Source organism: Lycorma delicatula, chromosome 7, assembly GCF_047948215.1.
Source record: "Lycorma delicatula isolate Av1 chromosome 7, ASM4794821v1, whole genome shotgun sequence".
NCBI lineage: Eukaryota > Metazoa > Arthropoda > Insecta > Hemiptera > Fulgoridae > Lycorma > Lycorma delicatula.
In genome coordinates this window covers 108159118-108182463 of record NC_134461.1, presented here as the reverse complement: position 1 = coordinate 108182463, position 23346 = coordinate 108159118, and the positions used below count along the sequence as shown (strand labels likewise).

General features: G+C 29.7%; 1 protein-coding gene across 2 annotated transcripts in view; it reads left to right on the top strand.

Annotated features, from left to right (window-relative positions):
- The window catches only part of Naam (Nicotinamide amidase), a 60322-nt gene that overhangs the window by 12470 nt on the left and 24506 nt on the right, over positions 1-23346 (top strand). For both annotated transcript variants that reach the window (XM_075370659.1, XM_075370660.1), the window contains exons 3-7: positions 5658-5714; positions 7098-7202; positions 16085-16219; positions 18924-19052; positions 23131-23299. In XM_075370659.1, the coding sequence (XP_075226774.1) occupies positions 5658-5714; positions 7098-7202; positions 16085-16219; positions 18924-19052; positions 23131-23299 (595 nt within the window). The remainder of the gene's footprint in view (positions 1-5657; positions 5715-7097; positions 7203-16084; positions 16220-18923; positions 19053-23130; positions 23300-23346) is intronic.

The following is a 23346-nucleotide window of genomic DNA, read 5'->3' as shown; positions in this document are numbered from 1 at the left end:
TAATGTATTTTGATGGGCATTTTCGCTATTCTACTTGTTAGTCATATCTGAATATTTTTCTGATATAACATAACAAAAAGAAATGAAATTAATATTTATTATATAATATATTATACAGAAAGTTAAATGTTAAAATAAAACAAGAAAACACTTTTTCATTCAGTTGAGATGTACAGGATATCAAATGAAATGTCTGAATTGTTTTTCCTCTTTGACTTATTTTTAGGTGTAAAAAAGTTTGTGATTTTTCCCTACAGTATCTCTTGAAAAGATACTACTATTATATCCAATACCAAATTAAAAAAAAAAACCAAGTGAAGTTACATGACCTTGAATGTTACATCATTAGTTTCCCGAATGAAAAAATTTAATTTCCTACAGAAAATCTTTTTATAGACTTGGATAAAAATAATTATTAAAGTTTTATGAGTTAATTATTAAATTATTATTAATTTTATTAGGAAAATTTACAGTGAACTCCATATCCTAGTGTTTTAACTACATGATCTATTTTTTTTCTTTACCTCTTGATCTGTTTATTTATTCTAATTTGTTTTCATACAGTATATAATAACTTGGATTTTGAGAATGAAAGGGAGTTTGAGAAAGGGTTTCACGCCCCATAATCATGATTTCACTACAGGGTAGTTCATTGTGAATTTAGGATTTTGAATTAATTAGAGTAAAATGCTGCTTGTCAGTAGTATGGATTTACTGTTTAATTAATTTACTGATTTATTAATTTTGTGGGCAGTATTTTCACAGATTAAGAACATCATTATTTGGTTGCAAGCCATCTTATGTAGGACCAAAGTCATAGAGAAATTGTGATTTGATATTAATATCTGGAATAATAGACAAAATTTTCCTGAACTAGTTTCGTATTGAAAAATGTTATTACTCTGTTGAATATTACCTTCACTTTGCAACAATAATAATTATATTATAAAAGTAATTTAAGAAGTACTAGTTATTGATCTAAAGTTAGATCTGAGTTCAATATCAAACTTATTGAGTCTTCAGTGAGTATAAAAAATTTGTATTATTTAATTATTTTTCCTATATCTCTCGACAGAATATTATTATTATATTATATTTTTTCTGACAGAATGTGGTTTTATTGTGCTTTCAGTAAGTTTTCTTATTTTCACCATAACTGATCTATATCACCATCCCAGTAGTTCATCAGTAGTAATTGGTCAGTACTTGATTGAGGTATATTAGATTTAACTACTTTCTAAGGAAGAAAGTAATTAACCTTTTATCTTGTAATCCTTTGTTCAGCACACCTCATCAGTTATGTTTGATTCAATGGGGAATTGACCCCAGTAATTCTAATTACAACCTCACTGTATATAATAAAAAATTAACAACGCCTCTCGTCTTTCAGCAAAACATTTTACCAATTTCTATGTATGACAGACCCAGATGGAGGAATATACACAGATGGGTTGAAGTAGAATGATAAAGCACAACTGTGTGATGTGCTTTTGTTGTCAATATGACAGAACTTACGTATTTGGTCTATCTGTTATTACAAGTGTCTTCAGTGTTGAACTGTACACTGTCAAAATAGCCTTGAATATCATTAAATCAAAACAGCATCACATCCTTACCTTTAGTGACTCATATAGTGTTCTCCAAGCTTTAGAGGATTTGTATTTCAGACATCCTATTTTCACTGAAATACATAATCACTGAATTAAATCGTCACAACACACAGGTGAATTTCTTCTGGATCCCTAGCCATGTGGGAATCCTGGGTAATGAACGTGCAGATTCCGCTGCTAAAGATGCCCATATTCAACTGTCTTTCACCACTAGAGTTACAACCACAGATTTCATTACTTCCATTAAACATACACTTCCAAGAATGTGGTAAGGTGACTGGACCGCTATTACGGTTAATAAACTCTGACGCATCAAAGCTACACCATATCTTTGATGCACCGAGAGGAAGTGGTTCTGTGCTGATTGCAATTAGGACATACTGGAGCTACTCATGGATATCTGATGTTAGCAGAGAGCATACCACTGTGTGTCCGATGTGACTGTTGCTTGACTGTGCACATCCTTGTGGACTGTACATTATGTGGCCTTAGGTTGCAAATTTAAATAAGGACATACGGTGTGTCCTAGGAAATGACAAGAATGTACTAGACCGGGTATTGTTAATCAAAAAAAAGAATTAATTACAATAAGATTTAACCTGTCAAAAAATGTTGATATTATTTTGTTATTCATGTTACATGTATTATCATAATTATTGAGTTTCTTTTACTATTTCAATTTTATTACAATTATTATCTTAGTATTCATCATAGTTTTAACCTTACTTTACTATTTTAATATCCCAAAAGAAGCCTCTTGTTATTATTTTGACCCAGGCGATGATAACACGAAAGTGTTTTTTTGCCCCCCCCCCAAAAAAAAAAGTTATGTTTAAGTTTTGTATAACTGTGGTGTAGTTAGTAAAAGTGTCTTCACTTATACAACCAAGTTGAAAAAGAATTATCTTAACTGTAAAAAAAAAAATAAATAATATTTCTAGTTTTAAGAAGTTTTAAAATTATTTCCACAATTCTGATAATATGAATACTGATCATTTTAAATTTGAATTACAAAAAATAAATATAAACACTATTTTTAATTTGTGTATCTTTTCTAATGTAAATTTAATTTTGTTTTAACATAAAGAAATGCAAACTGGGTATGGTTCCACAAAAGCTTATAGTGATGTATAATATGATGATACAGATCAGTTTTATAATGTATGTAAACATGCTATTGCTATTTCTGTGGGTTCCAGATCTATTTATTATTCGAAAGGAAACTTTCAGTAAAAATTCCAAAAAATTATTTAAAATTTTATTTGCTTTAATTCTTTGTGAAATTTTTTTACTAATATTTTATCTACAGACTGAAAATTACAAAGAAATGTACCTTCAAGATGCTTTATTAAAGCAGATTGTGATGTTCATGTGTACCTTGTACAACCTACACAATCAGTAATTGAAATAAACAAATGCAACATAAAAATATAATTTGGCTGATAAGTTATTTACTGGTGTAACTGTAATTTTCCTATATGTTATATATATTGTCTTGTTATAAATATATCAATTATCTCCCTACAAAAATTATGATAACATTTTTTATTAACTAGTCAATACCTTGACAACAGTTTAACAGATTCTAATGAATGAAATAACATAAGTGTAAGGATTTTCTAAATTTCATTTGTGGCAACCAATCTCATGTAATGTGATTTAATTAGCTACACAAAATATCACTACAAGAAAAATGTTATGAAATTTGACTGGTTAAGTGTTCCACTCAGTAATGGAATTACAAGGTGCAGTTCAAAAGTTTGGGCGAAAAAAAATGAGAACAGTTGAAAAAATGAAAAAGTTATTAATGATTTCAATTACTTACATTACATTGGTTTTCTACATAATCACAATTTCATTCTTTTGATGTCGTGAAACAAGCATTTTTAAACCCACCGCATAAAATTCCACCACCTGGGATTGTAGGCACTTTTGCACAGATATATTCAACTTCACTTTCCTTGAATTGTTGAGACGCAAGCCATTTTTTGAGGTATAGGAAGGGAATGGTAGTCATTGGGTGTGAGATCAAGACTGTAAGGGGGAATGACAAAAACTTTCTCATCTGAATTTTTGAATTGTTTCTGTTGTGCATGCAGCCATGTGTGGACGTGCATTCTTATGAAAAAGAACCATTCCTGATCTCAGCATTCCACATTGTCTGTTTTGAATGGCTCAACACAGTTTAGAAAGTGTTTTACAATAGACTTATGATAAAACCACACTCTTTTAGTCCCAGAATGCAATTACCATGAGTTTCCTTTAAGACTGGCTTGTTTGAATTTTTTCAGTTTAGGTGAACCGGAGTGATGCTACTGCACGGATTGTTGTTTGATCTCAGCATTGACCTATGAAATACATGTTTCGTCACCAGTGACGATATGGGGAAAATATTCATCTCCCTCGTGATTAAAGCGGTCAAGAAAAGCACATGCAAATGTCATTGTGTGATCTTTGTGAGCACTTGACAACATTTTCGGCATTGTGTACACAGTTTACAATAGCCTAGAGTGTCAGTCATGATTCTCAACAATGTTGTTTGAAACTTCTGGAAATTCTAGAGAAATACTACAATTGTATAGCAATGATTATTTTTTCACTTTTGCATTCACATGTTCGATGGGATCATCAGTCTGAACACTAGGACTGCCACTTCTCTGTTTGTCAAGAACATTTGACTCACGATACCATTACCTCACTTTTTCTTTCACTCATTGCAGTAGATCCTGTGTTTCACACAATTGACAGTGAATTTCAGCAACATTATCTCTTCTTGTATTTGAATAAATAAATGAAATGTAAATAAATAAGTGAAATGTAATCACTGATCAAACATCACAATTGGTGGGATTTGTTATTATTGCACACATTTTAACACACTGTCTCGCAAAGACGGACAACATTGCACTGGTGGCAATGTGGTCCAACAGATACTTAAAGCTACTGCGCATGCGTGAACCAATCAGTGTTGTCAGTTGATATTTGTAACTCATCAGGCTTTACTTTTGAACTGTGCCTCATATATTTGTAATTATTGTTCAGATAAAACCATCCTCATATTTCAATAAAAATATTATTAAAAAAAATAATTTACTAGATTGCCCCACTGTTTTTAAGTTTTAATAAAAACTCTCCACAAAATGAACATATAAATATTCTGTTTATAAATAAAGATTGTTAACAATGTTTCTGTTTGATAATGTGTATTTTGTTTTATAGATAAAGTAATGTCTGTTTAATCATTCGTTTTTCCTCTTTATTTAAAAATGAAACAGAAAACTGTTTCACTTTTGTTTTTCCTTTTATCAGCTTATTATAATTGACATGTTCACTTAAATTTTCTATAAATAATCATTGAACAACTAGCATTATTATTTTGCTCTTGAATCACTTAATTCTATTGAATCAGTTTACTAAATTAAGTGGGGGCATACTTGTGTTTAAGTATGTGTGTATTTAATAGTAATGTATCTGAAGTGTTTCAGGTCTTTTTTTATAAATAGCACTTGTTTACATTTTGATAATTAAGAATGACATAAAGCTGAATTAAGAGGTTTCATATTTATAGAAAAATTTAGTTATTAGTATTTTTTTATCATATCCTCGTACTAACCACATTAATTTGGTAAAGAGGGAGCAGCAGCTTTATTGATACTGATGTTAGCCGCATAATGCATTTTTTTTTCAAGGACTGTCATTGTGTAAAGGGGAAGGAAGCTAGCTTATTTTCATTTTGGCCATTAAGTGTCATGGTACACCCATAGCTATTGAGAAACAAACATCAGAAAATTACTTAGTTTTGCATTGGATTCTGATAACGTGAAGCATATTTTGAGAAGTCCCATAGCCATTCCCCTTCTCATTACTACCCATCAACCTAAATTGCTCTTGTTTCTGGGGATGGCTCCATGGTTGCCCTTTTAAAGTCAGTCTATAGATTAATGACTTAATACTTTGATACCCTAACAATAGAAACTTATAATTTGTGTTCACTCACATTCATCATCCTTTATTAATACATTTTTTATTAGTTTATTGATTTTTCAGGATGGCCTTATCAGCAGGGAAGAATTTGTCTTTTGCTGGAATCACTGGATTAAAACTGTAAGTAAAGTAATATAAAAGTACAGCTCATCCAGTCTAAATTTGCCATAAATCATTTATATTGTATTACATTAAAAGAAAACATTGTTAAAATTTATGCCCCTTTATTGCCATTTTTGTTTTATTGATTTTTTTGATATTCTAGAACTCTCCAGATATTTAGTGCAGCCTTACTGATTCAGAGTCTGTAGGCAGTTGTATTCAGTGTTCATTTACAAAATGTACTTGAACCTTGTTAAATCTTAAGTTGTATGGCAAGTGTTTTTATTAGAACTCATCAACAGAATGTTGGCTAAGAAACAATACTGGAGAGCTGTTAATATTAAAATATAACTATTTCTTATTGGACCTGATTATGGGAAAGTAAGCACTAATCCTCTACACTCCTTCAATTTATCTTGCTTTGAAAGTTATGTACATTCATTCAAATAAATTATTATTATGTATAATTGCAGATGAAGTGTTTCATGATGATATTTGTATACTTATATTATAAAGGTCAGCAATCATATAAATTTTTGGTTCTGATTACTTCCAGAACAGATTTGGTGCACTTCTTACATAAAAAAGGGGTTGTATAAGATATATTGAAAAAATACATTGTTGGTTCTATATTGTGAATGTGGTTTACATTTTTTTTATGCTTGTTACTGATTCAACCAATTTGTAATTCTAAAAAAATAACTTATAATTTTTAATTAACTGCTTTTAACTTTTATTGTTTAGGAGCATTTTGTTGCTAACTGCACCAGTAGAATTAATTTTTACTTTATTTTTTTAACGCAAATTTTTAAAATTGAAGTGACGCATTTCTTCTAAAACGTCTACTGTTAAGCTTGAACCCACTGAAATATAAGGTGATGAGCTTAGAATTCAATGGAATTCCCATAAAAAAATCATTTCTTTATTAACTAGTTAATAAATATGTTACTAATGTTTTTTCATGACTGATGATGAGTATTTTTTCATAAGTAAATTTTAAATGATGATTATTATGGCTATTAGTCATAAATAAATACAGCAGAATGCAATGAAATTTAATTCAATGTTATTTAATTTTGGTGATATGAGGAACCAGTTTATTAAATTTGGATTTTGACTGCTGGCATTTTACTTTCACATTTTTCAGTTTTTAGGTGATTAATTCCTGAAACATGCCAGGTGTTGTGGTATTTCAGTTTTTAAAGAATGCAGTGAATTAATTTGAACCCACTCAATTACGATTCTACCTGTGGTAGAATTGTATGTGAAAGTAATCCTGTTGTGTTGCCTAATGGGATATATTGATCGATTAAACAAAAGATCCCCGTAATGGATATATGTCGTAACTTAAAATGTGAGTGCCCGTTGAATATATTTTGTTATTCAATTTGCTTTTTCCAGATTGTCCGTCCAATTAGTGTGTTCTTAGTTGTTGATGTGCAAAATGATTTTATATCTGGAACATTAAATATCAGCAAATGTTCTGCTCAACAAAATGGTCTTGAGGTATGTTTAGATGTATTTTACTTATTTATCCTTATTTTTTTAAAATTATTTTTATAATATTTACACAGTGTTTTTATTTTACAAAATTTTGTCATTAGTGAATTTATTTTATATTGTACGACATTTATTTAGTATCTACCAATTGTATGGTATTTTCATAAGATTTTTCCATTTGAATTTGTCAGTTTTTTCCCCATAAAATATATATATTTTATTCTTATAACTATCAGCATAAACACATGTATTGTTGTTAATTAGTTTATAACTTAACAATTTATATTAATCATGTATGGAATTGCTTAAGATATTTTGGTTGAGTCCAGCTCAATTTTAAAATGTTATCTTCTAATGAGTTGTATGATAATCCAGAGAACTCTTGTTTGTCTGATATTACTTTATTTGATTGGTATTTGTAAACTGTATAGCTGTATAGTTTAATTATCTTTCAGGTTTCATAGGCCAGGCAGGATAGCTGATAAATCAGAACCATTAAGTAAATAGTAGTTGGAAAAAATAAAGAAATTGATAACTTTAATTAAACTTTTGTATCAAATTTAATACTATGTAATTTATCACCTAGTTGAAATAGTCATTGTTGTATAGAATGAGTGTTATCTATAAACTTAGTACTGTTGGGATTTAAAACAAAATTTTAATTTACATTTTATAAAATTAAAATATTATTGAAACTTCTTTTTATTATAGGCTTAATTATTATTGAAGCACTTTTCTTTTTATTATAGGCTTAATTATTATTGAAGCACTTGTCAAAGCATACCATAAACCTTTATATGCCATTATCTAATGATCAACTCTTTTCATCATTAAACATTTTATGAATTTATTTTGCAGTTCATTGTCAAAATGTTGACCGTTAAGAAACTGCTTAAGGTTTAGGAAGTCAAAAATCATTGGGCACCAATTTAGAGAATTGTAGGTTATTTGTATACATCCAAATGATGTAATGAAATTTTGCATGACAATTACCATAGAGGAAAAATACACTGGGAATCAACAACCTTTTTTTTTTGTTTTTTTAGATGACCAATTCTAGGTTTTTTCATTATTTTAACGTTAGAAAAATAAATCTTTAACCTCAGGGCATGAATAATCCTCTTGAAAGAATTCACATTTGTTCCAGAATATGGTTCATATAATCTTTACTTGTTAACATTACTTGAGCTTTTTTTGTTTTCAGTTTTAATTTGTGAACTTTCTATAAGAATTGTTGTTTTACTTCATTTGTGATATGTAACACCCAAGTCTTGCATCATTTTATATCAGTATAGAGAATGTTTCCTTTCTGGCAACTAGTTAGAAAATTAGAAATGTCAGGGCATTAGTAAGACATTTATTGTGCTTTTCTGTGAACATACTGGCAACTTAAATGTATATAATTTTCAATAATTAAAATAATACATGATAAGTTCTTTTGGTATATGTTCTGAAATTCCAGGAAATTGTAAGACAAATTCAAAAATTATGTAACATCAGTTCACTTAACTTTTTTTTGTTGACATTATACACCAAATCACCACCACCATTGGCCCCACCACAGTGGCATATTCTCAGAATCCAGAATATTAACTGCAGACCTGATTTTACTATCAGTGGACAGGCTAATTAATTTAAAACAGTTTTAATGCTGAGTAACAATCATAAATCTTAAAAAAGCCAAGGTTACGATATATGTGACTGATCAATGAAATGACTAGCCGACCTCTGTAGCTGAGTAGGTCACATCTCGGCATTTCATGCGGATGTCCTGGTGAGCATGGATTCTTTTCATTAGCAATCTCCACTAGGCTAATGACCATAGATGTTGATACCTGCTCTTTCATAATAAAACATTGTCAATAAGTTAAGAAGGAATTACAAAAGTGGCTTCTGTAAAGATCTGCCTAGATGTATGCTCAAATGAACTTAATTTCCTGATTAACTGTCTTGCATCAGTATTGTAATTAGGAATGGAATGGAATGCAAAGTTGGTGGGAGTTTATTACTCCCTACTTTATCGCAGAACCTGGACAGAGTCCCTTGCTGCTGGATGATTCTAATCGGGCTTGGTTTTTAAAAGGGTTATTTTATATCTCGGATCTAATTTTTTCAAGTTTTGTGTATTATTATTTTAGTGAATTTAAGACGGATTTAATTGCATTCCAATCCGTTGTTGAACCAGCGTTATCGAATCCATTTCATGGGCCGACCGCGGAAGGCTAGGCTTATAAAGCCTGTCCTCCCGTCGTAATTCCCCTTCAGACCGTCCACTGAAGTCCTTTCGGTGCTAACTCTTAATAGGCTAGCAGGAATACGCCACAACAGGGCACTAGCTATAAGGAGGGAGCAATGCGTCCCCTTTTCCGGAGGAGTCGCAATTGCTGGGTTATTTTATCTTACTGTAAGTTTTGAAAAGGAGAGGTTGTGTAGAAGCTCTTCATCCGCTTCTGGTATGGCTGCCCTTCAGGACGCATCTCTGCTGGGCTCTGTTCCGGACTCCAGTCCGTGATGTTGAGACGAGTGGTGGGTCTTCCTTCTTCTTCATCTTCTTCTTCCGAAGACCTCTTCGTTCTTCTTTGGCCTGCACTTTCCAAGAATTGGTAGTAACCGAAGTTACATACCATTAACCTTGAAATTCCCGAGGCCCCAAAGGGCTGAACGGGGGAAAGTGCAAGTTTCTTCGTTCTTCCGTGCTGTCAGTGGCTGCTGGGCAGGTGACTGCTGGGCTGATGGCTGCTGGGCTCGTTCCCTCTTTCTTCTTTCTTGAAAGGAAAGGAAGGTAATAGGGAACTTACAGAATGGTGATACCTATTCGCGATCGCGGTTTTGGGGCGGCGATTTTCTTAGAAGAAGTAAACAGAAATTATTTACTCCATGTAATTATTAACCTTCAGACACACGTGTGTCCGAGAAGGGGTTGGGGGGACCGCGTGGCCGCAGTGAAGAAACCATTTGTTTTGTGGTGGCTGTTGGTATCTGCAACAAAAGAAGCAGAACACACACACACGAAAAAAAAAAGAAGTAAAAAAAAATAAATAAATACAAATAAAAAAAAATAAAAATTTGATTTTTACTTTCCTTTGGACTGGCAGGATGAGAGGAAGGAAAGGCCGTTTTCCAAGACGGCACGACGAGTCGTTCCACATCCACGTTTCTCCCGTTTCTGAAACAAGAGAAACAGAACAAAACACCCGCGGAAAAAAAAAAAATTAAAAATTTTTACCGCGTTTTTATTTTATGCGCGACTTACCGTATTTTGCTGTATTATCTTCTGACTGTATACCTCGCGAAAACTATTCACTCGCGACCCCGGAAACGCGTCTTACGCGCCATTCCGTCTATGGCTCATGCGATGTGGAGGCCCCTACGCCTGGTTTGTCGATTCTCGGCTCCCGCACCGCACCATCCCGGTGGTTCGTCCAGTACGGCGTGAGGCCGCTTCCTTACAACTATTGTAATTAGTGTAATTATCTAGCAATTATAATATTGTAATAAGTGGAAATACACTATTTTTATTATTGTTAATTAACAGAGTATTTCTCAATCTGTCAGTGTTCCTTATACAAAGGTAATTAGTTAACTACTATGCCTTTCAAATGCATTTATCATTAGCAGAGTAGTATTTATTACTTCTTTATCATATACATTTGTAAATGCATATCTTTATGATTACAAGCAATTGTTTTTGCTTTAAATAATTAAATAAAAATAAGTGTACAATTAGAAAAATTATATAAGTATACAAAGTATTTGAAATAGCTTTGACATAACAGTTCTGAAGTTACTATATTTCATCAGATTGTCCAATTAAAAGTTGAGGTATGAATTTTGTTTTTACACACAAATATTAGAACTTGAAATATCTGAAAACTGTGTTTTGATGTTTAGGTCCTAGTAGTATGTAGCAAATTTCAGTTCTCTTTTGATTAAACATTACGAAATATGTATTGATTCACTATAATAATCAAATCAATTTTTTATGTTGACATCATTAAATGAAGCTTAAAAAAGGTTGGTAGGCTAGAAAATTTAAAAAGGGAAATGGATAGGGTGAATGTGGATATAGTAGGAATAGTGAGGTTCGGTGGGAAGAGGAAGGCGACGTTTGGTCAGGTGATTTTAGAGTAATTAACTCAGCGTCAAATAATGGGCAGGCAGGAGTAGGTTTCGTGATGAACAAGAAGATAGGGAGGAGAGTGGAGTATTTCAAAACGCATAGCGATAGAATCATTGTAATAAGGATAAAATCAAAACCTAAACCGACAACGATTGTTAACGTTTATATGCCTACAAGCACCCGTGATGATGATAAGGTAGAATGTGTATACGAAGAGATTGATGAAGCAGTTAAACACGTAAAAGGAGATGAAAATTTAATAATAGTTGGAGATTGGAATGCAAGCATTGGAAAAGGCAAGGAAGGAAATATAGTGGGTGAATACGGGCTGGGCAGAAGGAATGAAAGAGGGGACCGACTTATAGAGTTTTGCACGAAGTATAATTTAGTAATTGCCAACACCCAATTTAAAAATCATAATAGAAGAATATACACTTGGAAAAAGCCAGGCGATACTGCAAGGTATCAGATAGATTATATCATGGTTAAGCAAAGATTTAGAAATCAACTCGTTGACTGCAAAACTTACCCTGGAGCAGACATTGATAGCGACCATAATTTGGTGATAATGAAATGTAGATTGGGGTTTAAGAACCTGAAGAAAAGTTGTCAGATGAATCGGTGGAATTTAGAGAAGCTTGAGGAAGAGGAGGTAAAGAAGATTTTTGAGGAGGACATCGCAAGAGGTCTGAGTAAAAAAGATAAGGTAGAAAATGTAGAAGAAGAATGGGAGAATGTTAAAGAAGGAAATTCTTAAATCAGCAGAAGCAAACTTAGGCGGAATAAAGAGAACTGGTAGAAAACCTTGGGTTTCAGACGATATATTGCAGCTGATGGATGAACGTAGAAAATATAAGAATGCTAATGATGAAGAAAGTAAAAGGAACTATCGGCAATTAAGAAATGCTATAAATAGGAAGTGCAAACTGGCGAAAGAAGTGTGGATTAAAGAAAAGTGTTCAGAAGTGGAAAGAGAAATGAACATTGGTAAAATAGACGGAGCATACAGGAAAGTTAAGGAAAATTTTGGGGTACATAAATTAAAATCTAATAATGTGTTAAACAAAGATGGTACACCAATATATAATACGAAAGGTAAAGTCGATAGATGGATGGAATATATTGAAGAGTTATACGAAGGAAATGAATTAGAAAATGGTTTTATAGAGGAAGAAGAGGAAGTTGAGGAGGATGAAATGGGAGAAACAATACTGAGATCTGAATTTAAGAGAGCATTAAAAGATTTAAATGGCAGAAAGGCTCCTGGAATAGACGGAATACCTGTAGAATTACTGCACAGTGCAGGTGAGGAAGCGATTGATAGATTATACAAACTGGTGTGTAATATTTATGAAAAAGGGGAATTTCCATCAGACTTCAAAAAAAGTGTTATAGTTATGATACCAAAGAAAGCAGGGGCAGATAAATGTGAAGAATATAGAACAATTAGTTTAACTAGTCATGCATCAAAAATCTTAACTAGAATTTTATACAGAAGAATTGAGAGGAGAGTGGAAGAAGTGTTAGAAGAAGACCAATTTGGTTTCAGGAAAAGTATAGGGACAAGGGAAGCAATTTTAGGCCTCAGATTAATAGTAGAAGGAAGATTAAAGAAAAACAAACCAACATACTTGGCGTTTGTAGACCTAGAAAAGGCTTTCGATAACGTAGATTGGAATAAAATGTTCAGCATTTTAAAAAAATTAGGGTTCAAATACAGAGATAGAAGAACAATTGCTAACATGTACAGGAACCAAACAGCAACAATAACAATTGAAGAACATAAGAAAGAAGCCCTAATAAGAAAGGGAGTCCGACAAGGATGTTCCCTATCTCCGTTACTTTTTAATCTTTACATGGAACTAGCAGTTAGTGATGTTAAAGAACAATTTAGATTCGGAGTAACAGTACAAGGTGAAAAGATAAAGATGCTACGATTTGCTGATGATATAGCAATTCTAGCCGAGAGTAAAAAGGATTTAGAAGAAACAATGAACGGCATAGATGAAGTCCTACGCAAGAACTATCGCATGAAAATAAACAAGAACAAAACAAAAGTAATGAAATGTAGTAGAAATAACAAAGATGGACCGCTGAATGTGAAAATAGGAGGAGAAAAGATTATGGAGGTAGAAGAATTTTGTTATTTGGGAAGTAAAATTACTAAAGATGGACGAAGCAGGAGCGATATAAAATGCCGAATAGCACAAGCTAAACGAGCCTTCAGTAAGAAATATAATTTGTTTACATCAAAAATTAATTTAAATCTCAGGAAAAAATTTTTGAAAGTGTATGTTTGGAGTGTCGCTTTATATGGAAGTGAAACTTGGACAATCGGAGTATCTGAGAAGAAAAGATTAGAAGCTTTTGAAATGTGGTGCTATAGGAGAATGTTAAAAATCAGATGGGTGGATAAAGTGACAAATGAAAATGTATTGCGGCAAATAGATGAAGAAAGAAGCATTTTGAAAAATATAGTTAAAAGAAGAGACAGACTTATAGGCCACATACTAAGGCATCCTGGAATAGTCGCTTTAATATTGGAAGGACAGGTAGAAGGGAAAAATTGTGTAGGCAGGCCACGTTTGGAGTATGTAAAACAAGTTGTTGGGGATGTAGGATGTAGAGGGTATACTGAAATGAAACGACTAGCACTAGATAGGGAATCTTGGAGAACTGCATCAAACCAGTCAAATGACTGAAGACAAAAAAAAAAAAAACTCTTAAGTAAAAAAAATATTAGTTTGTTATTGAAAATTCAATTGTCAAATTAATTTTTTGTTAAAGATGTACAACTTCATCTCTGTGTTTCCACCACTATAACTACGTCTGTCCAAATAAGTAACTACAAATTTATCTTTAAAAATTTATATAATTGTTATGGAAATGAAAAACAAATAGTTATTGTGCAGTATTAAAATAGGTGGTTGTTAAATAACAGTAAAAATATATTGAAAAATTCTATATTTTATATATGTATTATAGTTATATAAATATATATATTGTATACATTTTACAGTCAAACTTAAATAACTAGCCTCATTTTCTCAAAAACATTGATTATTTAATTTTCCTTCTTTTTATGAAGTAAAAATTTTTAAAATTATATTGTAATTGATAATTAAATTAAATATTTTTAGCTAAAATTGTCGGCTTATTCTGTGTTTTACCTTTTTTTTTTTTTTTCATTAGTTTAGTTACTGTGATTTTGGGTGGAGTGGGGGGGGATCTGCTTCCTCAAATAAGGTAGCAAAGAAAAAGTGTGTTTATTAGCTTAATTCATTTTTTAATATACTAAAATTTATCAATAAGCATTTCTTAGAATTTTCTTTATTTTTGATGTCATCTAACTTTACCTTATTTTGATTTTTTTTTACAGAAATGAAAAAAAATTAATTTTGTCTATTAAAAGAATTGCCATATAGTTCAGTTAAATTCTTTGCCAGGTGCAGTTTGTTTAATTTGTTTCTATTTACAGATTCTGATGTTTGTTGTGTAATGTTATATTACAGTTTTTTATTCTTTTTATGTATTTAATATATTAGATACTTGAGATATATATATATTTTAATACTTGAGAATTCTTGTCTACTGTCTGCTCACCAACTAAGCAATACTGTTTTAGTATACAAAAAATTATGCTTGCATTACACGAATATTATCATTATCATTACATGTTAGCCCAAAGGAACAACATTGCATCACTGAACAGTACTGCAACCCTTTACTAAATCAAAATTTCAGTAATTAAAAAAAAACTGCTTCTCCTTAACTTCGTGTTATTCAGGCTTTACTATTTTATGCATCAAGTTATTTACGGTTACAGGATCACATCAATCTTGATGCTTCTATCAAGATTTTGATACCAAATTTAAAAAAAAAATATTTAAGACGTTAAGCTAAAAACTAATTTATGTAAATATAAATTGCTGTCCTTAACTGCCATGTACAGATTGAACTTAGACACGATTATTTTAGATTATGAAGAAAAAATGAATGAATCGGGAGATCACACTTTAATGTTTTCACTTAACAGAAATCAAGTATAGAATTAACAAAAATTATTTTTTGTTCAATTAATGCAAAGTTATATTATTTGCAAGTATGTACAATTTTATTTATAATTTTCTTTAAAAAGTTACTTTTTTCATTTTTGTTATAAATATTCCTCAGTGGATTTTCTTTTATAAAGTGGAATTGATTTCTGTGGTCTTGTTCTTTAATAAAATTAATTATGCTTAGTATTTTAACTTTGTTTTCATTAGAGAACAGTTATGGCATTAGTTGTTGATTTATTTATTACCTTTATTTTACATCCTTTTGGTTTATCACTTGGTCACAAAGAAACATAATTAATAGAAAAACAGTTCAGTTTATTATTAATTAATATTGCAAACAAGCCATAGGAAAGAAAATTTTTTTCCATTTTCAGAATCCTTATCTGTAGATAATTCAGTTGTAAAACTATCCATTTGTAAGTATATGGAAGTTTACTGCTCTCTTCATAACTCAACTGTTGCTTTTCTGTTTCCAGTAAATGTAGTATTTCATTTACAAACATTTATTTCTTAATCTATATTTATTTAAACAGCATGTAATAATTTACATACTGTTTAAATAAATTGTTAAATAAAAAGTTAAATTGAATTTTTTTTTCATTCATTTTTCTTAGATTTGGTACTATTCAGTTAGTTGGAGGAATAAAGTGAAAATATGTTATTTGTTTATTAATGTTTTTTATTAAATGTGGTGTCTAAATATTTTACAGGTTATAGAACCTATAAATAAGTTGCTAGATACTGTTAATTTTGATACAGTATTCTATTCATTGGATTGGCATCCAAGTGATCATGTGTCTTTTATTGATAATTTACCACAAAGAAAAGTGCATTCTTCTAGTGTGGTATGTTTTACTATTGTTGAATTTTATATATTATTCTTAAATGTAAGTTAGAATTGTAAAAGAGAGTTACAACAAATATAATGCTGTATGAGAGTTTTATTATCTTTTATATATGAGTAATATATATATATATATATATATATTACTGCAGTATGAGTTTGTTGCATTTAATTTCCTTATGTTTGCCATAAGGAAATAATTTTGTAATTACTACTTAAACTTTTTTAAATAGTATAATTTTTACTTTTCTTTGTAAGTGAATAACATAATGAATGAATAATGGCAGTTAATATCTATTCTTTGCCTTTTAATTATTATTTTAAACGTGTTTTGATTTAGATAATTTTTCAGTATTAAAAATGTATATTTTTCTTAAAAGCAATAAAATATCATATTAAAATTTATCAATTTCATTTAGTAGTATGTTAATAATTAGTTATTTTTTTACTTTAAGAATGGATTTTATTTTTCATTGCTAATAACATCAATATAAAATTTAATATAATTATCATCATATACCTCTACAGCTATAATTATTTAAAATAGTATAACATAATTGTATTACATAAAAAAGTCTGCAGAAATAATTATAGAGGCATTTAAAAGAAAAATGTTACCAGTATAATATTACTTAGAAAAATCAATGATTGTAAATTTGTATGTACATCTTTGCTTTTATATTCTAAAAATAATAATACTACAACAGTTTAGTATTACTGCAAACATTTAAATGCCCTCAAAAAGTAAAAATTTTTTGGAACAAATCCATCTTTCATATGCTGCTGTAATTGGTTAGACTGTATGGAGGTATTCCTCAATCCCATTCAGACTGTTCTGTTATTATTTAAACTGTTTTCTTATGTAGTCATTTTTTTTTTATAGTTTTGCTTTAAAGTTTAGTTTTTAAACATGCTATACTTCTCCAAAAAAAATTCTGTTAAAGATTTAGGCATAATAAACAATTATTAACAAGTTTTCACAGCTATCTGTGAAAATATTATTATTATATTATCTATTATTATATATATTATTATAAATATCTGAAGAAAAAACCACCAATTTATAACGCACTGGAACCAGTAAAAAGCAAAAATTCAAAATAATGTTCATTCTAGTCCATGAAATGATTCTAGAAGATGTATATTATTTTTAATGTAAGGTGTTATAATTGAAGTTGTGAAATTTCAAAAAAAAATCTAACTAGAATATGGACTGCATTATTCTATATACAATTAAGAGTAATTCCATTATACTCTATAATTATTTTTTTTCTTCTTTTTTTTTAATTTCTTGAGCAAAAACTTCTTTAGAGTTTATTTTAATTACAAGTAATGACATTAATTTTAAAAATTCTAATTGCATAGGTTATAGTTGAAGAAATCAGCGTAAACTTTATGATGGCATGTATTAATACCATATGAAGGATTAATACCACCTAGAAATTTTGTTTATCATGACTTATTCACTTGGGAAAGCACTAATTTTGAAGAAAAAATGTATAACATATATATATATAATTTGCTTAAGTTTTGTTTGATCAGATATATGGACCAACGCTGATATTTGGAACCAAATTGTAGCTACTTGCTCCCATAGTATTGAATAAAAAATTTTTATTACTCATAACAAAGTTGCACTTCTGGAAATGAGTTATAATGGATATTAAATGTTGTATCCAACATGCTCTAATGACATTAGTTTTAGCTAATGACATTAGTTTTGCTATTAGTACAGGTTGAATATCCCTGTGATTGTGAAATTCTTCCTGTGATCATGGAATTCTTGCTATATCAATTAATTTAAAATGATCCTTATTATTTCAATTTATATAATTTGTATCTTTGCACATTTAGTTGCCGTAACTACAATCTTGCAGATTCACTCACATGTATGTAATTTCTTTTTTGGTATTTCTAATTTTACATGTTCTTAATCTGCAACTTTTCAATTGCTTTTAGTAGCTTTCTTGAGTAAGGTTAACCAATCTTACAGCTTACATCTTTGAGAGCCTTAAATTGTCGACCTGAGACTGTACAAGACTACACTTCATTTAGATTCATATATATCCTCTAAAGTTATACCTTACAGTGGCTCCAGAGGCTAAAAAAAAAGAAAGAAAAAGAGCCTTAAAACTTAAGTCATTTTTAATGACATACTAAAGTAAGTATAAACATTATAAATGATTTAAGTTGTCATTAAAAGTAAATATTCCATTAGAGTTTTTACTGCCTACCATTTTAGGCAGGAGTATTGCAAACCATTAATACATGTTCTGAATAATGTTTGTATATTTTTATGAAGTAAAGAAAGTATATGTGCTTTTTTTAAGTTATTCCATTCAGTAGTTTTTTGATTCCTTTTTTGTTCATTCACTAAGACATTGTATTTTAAACACAGCTCCTTACTTTTTCCCATTACTCCATTACTATCCTTTAATGGTATGGGAAAAGATCAAATTACTGACCTTCTGTTGTTATTGAAGTTAATGTTGCCTTCCAGTTATAGATATATTTAGTCTTTTTTCAAATGCTTTGTCTGATAGTCTTCATAAAAAAGTAATTTTTACAATGTTGCTGCTAATTTATCAACATACAGTAATCAAGTTTTGCCTTTTTTATTTTTTTATAGAAGGTTAAGTCTTTGAATTAAGTTTGGTTAAGACTTTGTTTGCTAATTTGTAAGTTACTTATTCCTTTAATTATAGGTAACTGCTGAAGAGGCACAGCTGTATGATACTGTTGTATTTGAAGGCCCACCTCTTATGAAACAACGACTTTGGCCAAGGCATTGTGTACAAGATTCATGGGGTGCAGAATTGCACAAAGAGCTTAAGGTAATTATTCAATATTAGGATAAAATAATTTTGTGAACTTTAGGTTACAATTTTTAATGATAAATTTGATGAAGAATGACAGTTTAAATTTTTTTTAGACGTATTTGTACAGTTACGTTTATTTATTTTTAAATTCTGACTAAAGGAAAAAAAGTCACTGACTTTTTCTGATATTACATTAACAATTGTCATATGGTCACAGAAATTGTTACATTCTTAGAATTTTAATTCTGGTAAGTTTGTAATATTGTTTTATTACATTTAAAGCAATTTATAATCTTTGAAGATTAAATAAATTCATTCTATAAATAAGCAGTGTTAAAGTTGGTGTACTTATTGGTTAATATCTATGTTTTTAATTATCAAGGTAACTAAAAACATGGTGACTTTCTCTGTAAATTTATGCAACTTGTTTAGGTTTTACTGAAAACCTAATATATTGCAAGTAAAATTTTCGATGAGAAAATCATTTTCCATTCACCACGCGTTTTATTGTATATAAAATAGGAATATTGTAAATTATTTTAAGTGTAATGAAGTGCATTTTCCATTTCGTCATTTTACACTCCATTTCATTCCTTTTGTTAAATTGATTATATTTACATTTGCAAAATCCCTTTATATTCTAATCAGTCTTTTATCATCGTGTAGATAACAACCGTGTATACGCAATCAGTTATTTTATAATATTAAAAGGAAAGAAAAATTACAAATATGTTAAACTTATCACATTAAACATTTTCATTTGCTATTACCGTGTGTGATGTAATAAATACACAGTTATCTCCTTAAATGTATATTTGTTTTATTGTTTGTATACAATAGAATAAATCCACATACAGTGCACCAATGTGGATTGTATTATTATGATAAACAATCATAATAACATAATTCTACATTTAATTTATAACAAATTAACTAGAATTTACTATCTTGTATAAAACAGTAAACAGAGGTTTTTCTTCAAACAATAGTATTACAAGATGAAAATTAAAAATAAACAAAAAAAAATTGTTTTTATAAAACATTAGATACAGTAATACACTGAATTCAGCTCAGGACATCATGTTGATTTAACCTTCGATAATGTGTAGAGATCATGTTTAGAAATTCGTTGATATTACAGTCAGAAATGTTTATTTCTGTACAAATTTAATTCATCAACTTTTTCATCATAAATAGTAATGTTGAATCAACTTACTGTAATATGTAAGCTCTAAGCATACTGAATATTTGCCTAGAGTGCATTTTAATTGCAGGGACATGTAAATCTATTTTACCTAATAGCCAGCAGTTATCTGCAAAACCATTAATGATTCTATGTAAATATATTGAACCTGTGAAATTTCTCTTTTACAGTAAAGAAGGCAATTGAAATTCTTCCACTAGACTTAGTGAAGGATTTGTGGTATTTCTCATTTACTGCTAAATGAAAAATTTCTATTAAAATATTCCTGACATTAGTCAGAATTAGATGGTTGATTTTTTATGAAAGACCATAAAGTTACTCACGGTTTAGTGCATTCTCAGTACTATTGATATAATTATGATATAATAATTTAATTTTTTGTTTGACATTATTTCTTAATACCTGAAATTTTTACATGTAAAAATTGTTTCTAAACTTGTCTTATGTAATATTCCTTAACTTTAGTATTTTGATTAATTTGCTGTCATTCCTTTCAGGATAAGTCCTTTTTTGGTATTTTGTGAGAGGTACAGCAATATTGAATACTTCTTCTTTTTTATTATAAAACCAGTCTAGTGCTAAGTTTACATCATTAAGTGTTTTCAGTTTATTCTACTCCATTTGATTGTTTGCATATACATGTTAACAAAATTGCTTTCTTAAAGTTACAATCAACTTTGTTGAGCAAAGGAAAATTTTGAACCTTATATGTTACCTTTAATCACAATATTGAGAGCTAGATGATATACATCCCCTTTAATAAGTAGTTAAGCTTTTTAATACAGCTAAAGAATTAATTAGCGATATAAAATTATTTAAGCTTTTATCGTTACAGTATTGTTTAACTGATATTTGCTGTCTGTTATTTTGGATAAATTAAGATTGCCTAGGATTGTTAATTTATATTTAGAATTACTTAGTAGGCCTTGAGATGAGTTATAAAAACATTGATATACTTCTGATTTGGAGGAGAGTGAAATGTAAACACAACATTCTATAAAAAAAGGCACTATATTTTAAATAATTTTCAAGCATGTAGCTTCATAACCAATTTGAGATATGTCATTAAATTTGTGAAATTGCCTGCTATGAATTCTATTTTTCACATATTCATTTTGTAGATTGATATACTGCAAAGGTCATTTGATAGTTTTCCATAATAGCAATGAAAATATAATAAAAGAAAGACATTTTCTCTTTTAGCATGATACATTTATTCAAGTGATATTCATGATTTTTGATAGTGAAAGAAAAAATGATTAGTTGAAATCTCCAAAATAGGGAGAATATGTGGATGCAGTGTATTGACACTTTACAATTGATGTAAATTGGGCTGTAATTTTTTATTGTGGAACTGGTACATTTTCATTATTTGTCAAATACAATCATTTTTGCGTAATTCTATCATTGATTTGTTATAATAATAATAATACTTCTTTATATTCTGTGATGATTTTTTTTCTAGATAATCCATATTATGCCTTATGCAATCAAAAAAGCAGGTTATTTAACAACTTTGCCTTTTTTGAAGCTTGTCCACAGATACTACCTGTTGTTTTGATTTTTCTTTCGTTTCCAGTATTTGTAATAGCTTAATGTTTGACTAAAGTTATTAATCAGTGCGGAATTCATTTGGATTATGTTTTAAAACCTTAAACAGTACTTACAAATGGTCACTCGATTGATTTCTTTTGTAGATTGGCAGCACCCAACTTGTTATCTCCGTAATCATTAATCTCCTACTACCCCTGCAAGAGTAATGCCATTACTCGACATGTGAGCGCCGCACTCTCTCTCTGATGCAATACTTATAAAAATAATTCATTACTGGGGATTTTCCACAAGCCAGAAATGCAACACTTGCTTATTGCATTCTAAATATGCATAGGCAGTTAGACGATGTTCCAAATATTTTTAAAAAGTTTTCAAGTTCGTTTGCCAGGTTCAGCTAGTCCTCGAAAAGTAGATGAACTAGATATTTTAGCCATGTATGACTATTACGATAGTAAATGTTCTGACATGTCCTCCATGTGGAGTATCTTATTTGGTGCGAGGAGATAAAGTCATTAAATTTAAAATGTGATCTAGAAGTGTTTGAAATATTGCATCATTACAATAAAGAATATTTGCTGAATATCCATTATCTCTTGTAAGTTTTAGTGACTTTTCTGGTAATGTAGTAATGAACGCTTGTTCTCCACAATGATGAGAGTCAAAACGATTGTGTGTAACAAGTTGGGGATGGAAGATTAAGTTTGTTAGTGCACAGAGAAGTTTGATGGAATTTTAGATGTTATGGCGAGAAAAAATCGATGACTAGCTTTCTAATAATTCATAATTTTTATTTGAGTGTAATTGTGTGAGTGTTAAGTATAAATGTGCATTATGAAAAAAATTATACACTAACATTATGATTCTTGTTTACGTAATAAATGATGTACAAATCTAAGCGTTTTGTATTTTTCAAATGCAGTAAAGTATAAAAAACTGTTAAATATAAAATGTTTTTCATTATTATTATTATTATTATTATTATTATTAATCATCATCATCAGCCCCCTTAGCTCCCCCCTAAAAAAAATCTTAACTACTTGCCTGGTGTGTAAACAATATTTAATTCAGTTGATCATATTTAACCAGTTTTATAATATTGGTGATGCAGCATGAGTTGATATAGCATTTTATAACATGTGATAATCTACAAATTTAAAAAGCATATTACAGAAATTTATAAGTTTATATTAAATAGCTTGGTATTTCAGTGTGATTACTGTTGATTTTTTAAATCAGATTTTGTGTGTGTGTTGTAATACAGTATTTTTTGTTATGCCTATGTATTTATTTGTTTATTTATGTATTAATTTCTATCTCAAGTAATTTTCTTTAAAGGTTGTTGAGAATTCAGTTAAAATATATAAAGGCACAAATCCAGATGTTGATTCTTACTCAGTTTTTTGGGATAATAAAAAATTAACTCAAACAACACTTGTTGCCCAACTGGAAGAAAGGGGTGTCACTGATATTTATGTATGTGGTCTGGCATATGATGTTTGTGTTGGTAAGTTTGTTGATATTTATCATAATCAATTATTCAATAAAATGTAT